The 6,695-nt window shown below is 65.5% G+C and overlaps 2 protein-coding genes across 2 annotated transcripts; one reads left to right on the top strand and one right to left on the bottom strand.

The window, feature by feature from the left end:
• Window positions 1-2,468: 2,468 nt before the first annotated feature.
• Window positions 2,469-3,850, bottom strand: EMIHUDRAFT_434288 (hypothetical protein). The gene has a single exon (XM_005784630.1). It carries the CDS (start codon window positions 3,805-3,807, stop codon window positions 2,845-2,847), a length of 963 nt encoding a protein of 320 aa, XP_005784687.1. The 5' UTR covers window positions 3,808-3,850; the 3' UTR covers window positions 2,469-2,844.
• Window positions 3,851-4,946: 1,096 nt separating this feature from the next.
• EMIHUDRAFT_99196 (hypothetical protein) lies at window positions 4,947-6,084 on the top strand (the record flags this gene model as incomplete). The annotated part of the gene is made up of 2 exons (XM_005784629.1): window positions 4,947-5,771; window positions 5,875-6,084. The coding sequence occupies 2 exons, from the start codon at window positions 4,947-4,949 to the stop codon at window positions 6,082-6,084; spliced, it is 1,035 nt and encodes a 344-aa protein (XP_005784686.1).
• Window positions 6,085-6,695: the final 611 nt, after the last annotated feature.

Genomic DNA, 6,695 nt, shown 5'->3' with positions numbered 1-6,695 from the left:
AAAAACGCGCAGGTGAGGGGGCAGCCCGGTGGGCCGGCAAAATTGTGAGGTAAGCCCGCGAGGGTTGACGGAAATGGGAGGCACGGGGGTGATGGGAACCGTGCGTGTGGCCCTCAAGCCTTTTTATAAGCAGCTCGTTGGGGGGGGTTGGGCGGGCCAAGCGGGGGAAAAAAATTGCGTCCAGGGGTTTGTAAAACCAGACAGGGGTGACAGTGGGGGGCCCCCCCCCCCCCCGGAGTTTTCCCCCTGTGGGGGGGGCCCCGCCCCCCCCCGCACCCCCCCCCCGCAATTAAGGGGGGGTCCCGCCCCCCCCCCCCCCACAAGAGTTTTGTTGCTGGGGGGGGGGGGGGTCGGGCATGACTTTAAATGTGCAGGGCGGGTACCGAGCAGTGTGCGGCCGCTCACAACCAGCCGACCATGCCCCGAGCCGACAGAGCCCACCAACCCAACCCCAGACTTGTAGTGCACGTGTCTAGTCCGAAGAGGAGGGGGGGGGGGGGGGGTCGCAGTGTGCCGAGTATTTTGCCTTAAAGCATTTTTTTCTGAGATAGACAGAGCAGACCCCACCGTGTGTGCCGTTCGGTTTCGAATAAGAGAGTTGCGATGTCTCGTGCCGTGCCGCCGCCACCCGCCGCACCATGCGCTGCGCCGCCGCACAGGGAGGTAGGGCGTGGTCTCCACGAACCCGGCCCGCTCTCACCTCTTTGGACTTCGCCCTTTGTCGACCGCGGCGTTCCTCTCAAAAAGTGGCGAGTCCGCCGGCAGTGCCCCCGCGCCCCGGTGACAAGCGGCCCGTCGCGAGATCACGCGACGTCGCCGACTCGCATGGAGCAGGAGCCCGCGACGGCTCCTCCCGGCGGCAGATCCGCGTGGCACTTGAGACACAGCGCGTCGCCGCCCTCGCTGTCTGCGAAGTAGTCCAGAAAGCGAAGCGATGGGCTAAAGGCCCTGTCGCAGCCCTGGCAGAACTCGGGGAGATCGAGGCCCGCGGTGTCGTCGCCGATCTGGCCGTAGCCCGCGTAGCGGGGGTTGGCCTCAGCCTTCTTGGCAGGGCGGAATTTTTGGTGTACAGCGGGGTCTTGAATGCGCTCGATCAGCTGCGCCTTGTTGCCGGTGACGGGCGTACCGAGGGCGCGGCATCGAGTCTTGAGGTCCGCGACAGAGAGAGCGCGGAGCGCCGCTTCAGAGCGCATGTCGAGGTCGACCTCGAGTCCGGACTCCGGCGTCCATGCCTGGAGCCCGCCCGGCGCAGACGAGAACTGCTGCAGGAGGGCCAAAGCGGACTCGTCGTCGACGTTGTACTCGGACGGCGGCACTCGCCGGAGGGGGGACATCGGCGGAGTGGGCGGAGAGGTCGGCCGGAAAGGCTGCTGTTGCGGCGGAGGCGGTAGCTGTGGAGCCGGCAGCATCAACGGAGGCGGCATTCCTACCGGGTGGGAAGGCTGCAGGAGGGCGGGAAGCGGGGGAAGCTGGCAAGGAAAGTAGACAAACTGCCCAGGCCTTGCGCCCGGCGGCAGCACGACGGTGTGAACCTGGCCCCACGGCAACGCTGCCTCGACAGGTCCTCCGGGGTGGTGGAGCGGCACCTGGATCTTCATCTGGATCATATTGCCGAAAGCGCCTGCGAGCGCAATGTCGCCGCAGACTGATCAGTGTCGTGAGTATTATTATGGTGGGCTGCGTAGCGAGGCGTGGCCGCGAGGCGCGCGACGCAGTGAGCGATGCATGGATATGCTGCTCGCCTCAGTGCGAGAAGCGAGTGCGGCCCGTGAGTGAAATGTGCGTGCAGCTCTTGAGGGCGAGCCAGAATGGGCGAGAGCAAAAGAATAAACCCGCGGGTCCCGCTCCCGTTCCCTTCCGTCCCTGGGACCTTGTCCTCCTCCCATCCCTCGTTTGAGTCTCGCCTTTCTTTCTTTCTTTCTTTGGCACTAACACAAACAAATAAATCACCTCCGTGCCAGATTTCTTGTTGGCTTCTAAAAATCTCTCTCTCAAATGCTCCACCCGCAAAAAATAGGACTGGCCGGACTGGCACTACATTCCTCCCATCCCTCTCTTGGGCTGTCCGTTTCTTTCTTTCTTTCTTTGGCAAGTGCTCCAACGAGTTTGGCACTAACACGACTTGCGCGAGCGGGGCGGGGTGCGCGCTGTCCCTCGGGTTTGTGCGTCACCCATCTCTCCCTGTCTTTCACTTGGACTTGCGCGGGGACGCCCAGCCCTTAAATAAATAAATAAAAACGGACACCACTCTACTGTGAGGTGGGTAAAAAGCCCTTAGGTTGGGGTGTCCGTTTTATTTATTATTTATTTGTGGCACGGGACTGGCGCGCACTGGCACCGATGGCGCTAGGCGGGCGAATTACTCGCAGTGGCGCACAGCGCAGGACCGAGAGGCGGCGGCACGCCGATGAACAGCGAATGAAGCATAAAAACCCTCTCGGGGTTTTCGAGGCTAAGGAGTAAAAGGGTTTTTGTATTTTGAGGAATAGAACATACGTGTTCGGTGTTCGGAGTGAACAAGGCGCCACCCGAGCAGCCTCAGGAGCTGCCGGGCGCGCGAATACTGTACCACACGGGACGACTATGAACACACGCTGCCGCCGGTGAGCGCGCACAACCCCGCAGAGACCGCGAGTACATACTGAGTGCGCGAACCGGCGAGCAACCGACAGGAGGTGAACAGCGTATGCGGGAGCACACATGCATCTCTACCTAGAGCCACAGGCCAGCACGCATGCGGCGGGGACAGTACAAGGACGCGGCGAGAGGCTCTTCGCTTCTCAGGGCGCGTGAGGCGCGGGCGCCGCAAAGTAAACAACTGTCGTGGGGCAGAGCGGCGGTTGGCTAGCAGCTCTCCGCCTCGGGCGCCGCCCTCACGCCAGCAAGCACGTTGGCGTCGCTCGCAGAGGACTGCCGCATCAGCTTAGCCGGCGGCGGAGTCTTGGCCGGCGGCGGACGGAACCACATCGGCCCCGCCATCGTGACGGCGTTCGGCAGGTAGACCGCCGAGGGGTTGCCGACGAAGCTCTGCTGGGGAGGCATCGGGATCCAGCCGCCGGGGTGCACGTTCGTCGCCTGTCCGACTGGCGCCTGTCCGATTGGCGCCTGTCCGACTGGCACCTGTACGACTGGCACCCCGACTGGCGGCTGTCCGACGGGCAGCTGGACCAGCTGCCCGTTGGGCACGCTCGCGGCGATCTTGAAGAGGGGCGCGGGGGGCTCCCGGTGCGGTTGGGCGGGAGGCTTGAAGGCCGCCGCCTCACGCTCCTTCAAAATCCGCATCCAGCGATTGCGGATACTCGAGTCGGAGCGTCCTTCAAGCAGCTTTGCGATCTGCCGCCACTTGCACCCGAACTGCTTGACGCCCGACTCGATGATCTCGTCCTCCCTCGAGCTCCACATGGTCCTCCCGTGGTCGGAGCCTCTAATGCAGTCGCCCTTGATCTTGCCGCCGGGTGCCGGCGCGCCCGCCGCGCACAGCAACGCATCGGCCGCGTCAGTCCGCTGCTGGCAGCTGTCGGGAGCGTCAAAGGCGTGTGCCTTTTGCAGCCGGTGCCACCGGTTGCGGACGGCGTCGGGCGTGCGGTTGTGGAGCTGGCTGGCGATCTTGGGCCACTGCGTACCGAGCGTCCTCACAGCCGAAAGTATGAAGAGGTCCTCGTTGTTGGCCCACTCGACCTTCCGTCGCTTGTAGGGGTTCTCGGGCGCGTCGTTGTCGTCGGAGAGCGCAGTCTCCGTGGAGGGCGAGGCGCAGGGCACGTCGGCGGTGAGCGTGTTGCTGCCTTGCCCGTCCTGGAGTGTGAGCATTTTCTGGACGGCTCCTCTGAGGAAATCGGCGAGGGCGGCTCACCTGTCTGTCGTCGGCGCCTCACTATCGATGATCCTTTTCCGAGGTCTGCCGAGATGCATGTGCATGTACATATGACCGGCAGATTAGCCGAGATATCGCTGGGTGGTTTCGCTCATTTGACAGACAGCAGCGAAAATAAAAAAGTTGTGCTTCGACGCGCACCACGGCGGCCGCCTTCAACTCCCCGAGCGGGGCCCTAGGACCAAGGGCGCGCTCGGCAAATTCCTGCGCTTTGCGCAGGGTCACAACCCCTAGAAGTAGCTTCTAAAAATCTCTCTCTCAACCCCTGGGCCAGTTGTTGGTGGAACCACCTCAAGGCCAGCGCGCATGCGCGGGCGATGGACTGACTCCAGCAGCTCAAGGGCTCGCGCTCTCCTCACCGCCGCGCGCGCGTTGCAGCAGGAGTGCCGCAAACCGCAATGCGGCATTGTGCGACTACCGCATCGTGCCGCAGCTGCACCGCTTCTCCTCGGACATCATCGTGAACTCGGTGGTCCGCTGCGAGGACGCGGTCAGCACCGCGCCGGATCTCTTCTGAGAGCCGGCGCGGATCGCGGATGCGGCTTGAAGGCTCTGCCGGCGGATCTGTGGCCTGGCGCCTGCCAGACTGCGGGTCCAAATACCCCGGCGCTCGCGCGCGCCACCGCCCCCGGCGCGGGGTGGGATATCAGTTCGTGAGTTCTGTGTCCCCGTCCCTGTGCTCCACCTTCTTCTCCCGTGTCGGTCCCTGAGAACCCCACTATACAGCGCCACCTCGTGAGCTGTCCTGTGAGCTGTGTGTTGTGCGTCCAGCAGTCCGGACCCAGTGCTACGGCCGGTGACAGCGTGCCTCGTGTCGGCTCCCGAGCCAATCGTGTGCAGCGTGTGTGTGCGTGTGGGCCCGTCTTCCATGCTTGGAGGTGTGTAAGACTGACTGACTGTGCTTCGACGATCCTTACCGTGGGCGCGGCCTTTCTTCTTTAGGTTTGCAACAAAAGTCTCTCTATCTTAGTTTTGTGGTTCTTCACTCGACGAAATCCGCGGTCGTTTTCTTCTTCAAAGCGCGCGCTCAGTGCCACGATCCGGTCCGGCCATCTGTCTTGGCGGCAGCTTCACGATGACGGCCCTGCTCCTGTCTGCTGCGCGTCGTCTGCGGCCTCTCCGGCCGCAGCTTGCTCGGGCGATGGTGGACGTCCCCCTCGGGCGCGTCGCGGCGCCTCCGCCGCCGGCGGCGGACGAGGCGCCCGCCAGCGATTTTGTGGCATACGAGGTGGCTGGCGGCGTCGCACGGATCACGCTCGCGATGCCGGAGAGGAAAAACGCGCTGAGCGTGGAGCTGGTGAACGCGCTGGGCGACCACCTCGCGGCGGCTGCCACCGACGACGACGTCCGCGTCGTCGTGCTCTCCAACGAGGGCAACACCTTTTGCGCCGGCGCGGACCTGAGCGGCCGCTCAACCGCCGCGCCGCGCCACTCGTTGGTGTCTGTGCTGGATGCGATCGTCGAGTGCCCGAAGCCGGTGGTCGGCCGCGTGGCGGGGCACTGCATGGGCGGCGGCGTTGGCCTCGCGGCCGCGCTGGACGTGTCGGTCGTCGCTGACGACGCAAAGATTGGCTTCACAGAGGCGAGCCACTCCCCCTCCGCCTGCCACGCCGCCGCCGCCGGGCCCCACCCGCGCCCGCCATCCCGGACGCCTCCGCCTAGCGCCCACCACCGCCACCCTTCGCCGTCGCCACCTCCGCCTCCACCTCCGCCTCCGCCTCCACCTCCTCCACCGCCTCCACCTCCGCCTCCGCTGCAGGTCCGGCTGGGCGTCTGCCCGGCGGTCATCTCCGTGGTGTGCCTGCCCAAGCTGCGGCGCGCGGACGCGAGCGAGCTTTTCCTCAGCGGCGAGCGGATCAGCGCCGCGCGGGCGGCGGCGGTAGGTCTGGTCAACTACGCGGTTCCGCCGGCGGAGCTGGACGCAAAGGCGCGCAGGCTGCCGCCGCGGGCACGGCGGTGGCGGCCCTCGTGTCTGGAACGCGTCCGCGCCGCCCCTCTTGTAGGTGGACGAGCTCGTGGGCAAGCTCGTGCGCGGCGGGCCGAAGGCGCTCGCCGCCTCGAAGCAGCTGGTGGCGCGGGTGCCGCAGATGAGCCGCGAGGAGGCGTTCGACTGGGCGGCGCCCCTCTCGCAGCAGCTCTTCCACTCGGACGAGGCGAAGGAGGGCATCGCCGCGTTCAAGGAGCGGCGCGACGCGGCGTGGGTGCCGGCGTGAGGGCGCGAGGCAGCAGCGGACGTTAGAATCGGCGGCGTGAGGCCCGCGCGCGAGGCAGCAGGGGACGTTAGAATCGGAATCACAACCAAAATTACAAAAAAGAAAAGAGACAACAGGGTGGGGGGGGCGCAAGAGGGAGGGAGAGAGGGAGGGAGAGAGAGGGCGGAGCGAGCAGAGAGAGTCTCAGGGGAGAGAGAGAGAGGGAGAGAGTTGAGAGAGTGGAGAGGCGGGAGGACAGGAGAGATGGAGAGGGGAGCCTTTGAGCCTTGGCACCAGCCAGGCAGTTGATTTGGCCCTGGCACCAGCCTTGGCAGTTGAGCTGGCCTTGGGGCTTGGCACCAGCCTTGGGGGGCGGGCACGCGATATGCACAGGCGCCAAGGGGCGTCAGCACCGACGACCTAACCCGTCGCGGAGGTGGGGGGGGAACAGGGAGATAGGGAGTCCCCCGGGTCCTGCGCGAGCGCGAGAGTAACCCCAGGAGCGGGCCAAGATGAGCGGTGCGCGCAGGGGTCGGCGTGGAGGGCGATGAACGCGCCGCGCGGGGCGCCGCCTCACCGGCCCTCGCCAACGCCTCAAAGTGGCGCAGAGTGAGGGCTGAGGCGGCGTACCG

The sequence above is a fragment of the Emiliania huxleyi genome (genome assembly GCF_000372725.1).
Source record: "Emiliania huxleyi CCMP1516 chromosome Unknown EMIHUscaffold_17, whole genome shotgun sequence".
Taxonomy (NCBI): domain Eukaryota; phylum Haptophyta; order Isochrysidales; family Noelaerhabdaceae; genus Emiliania; species Emiliania huxleyi.
This window is presented reverse-complemented; position numbering and strand designations above follow the sequence as displayed.

Bases quoted from the DNA above. Each gene is read 5' to 3' on its own strand.
- EMIHUDRAFT_434288 (XM_005784630.1), bottom strand. From the start codon at position 3,807: ATGCTCACACTCCAGGACGGGCAAGGCAGCAACACGCTCACCGCCGAC.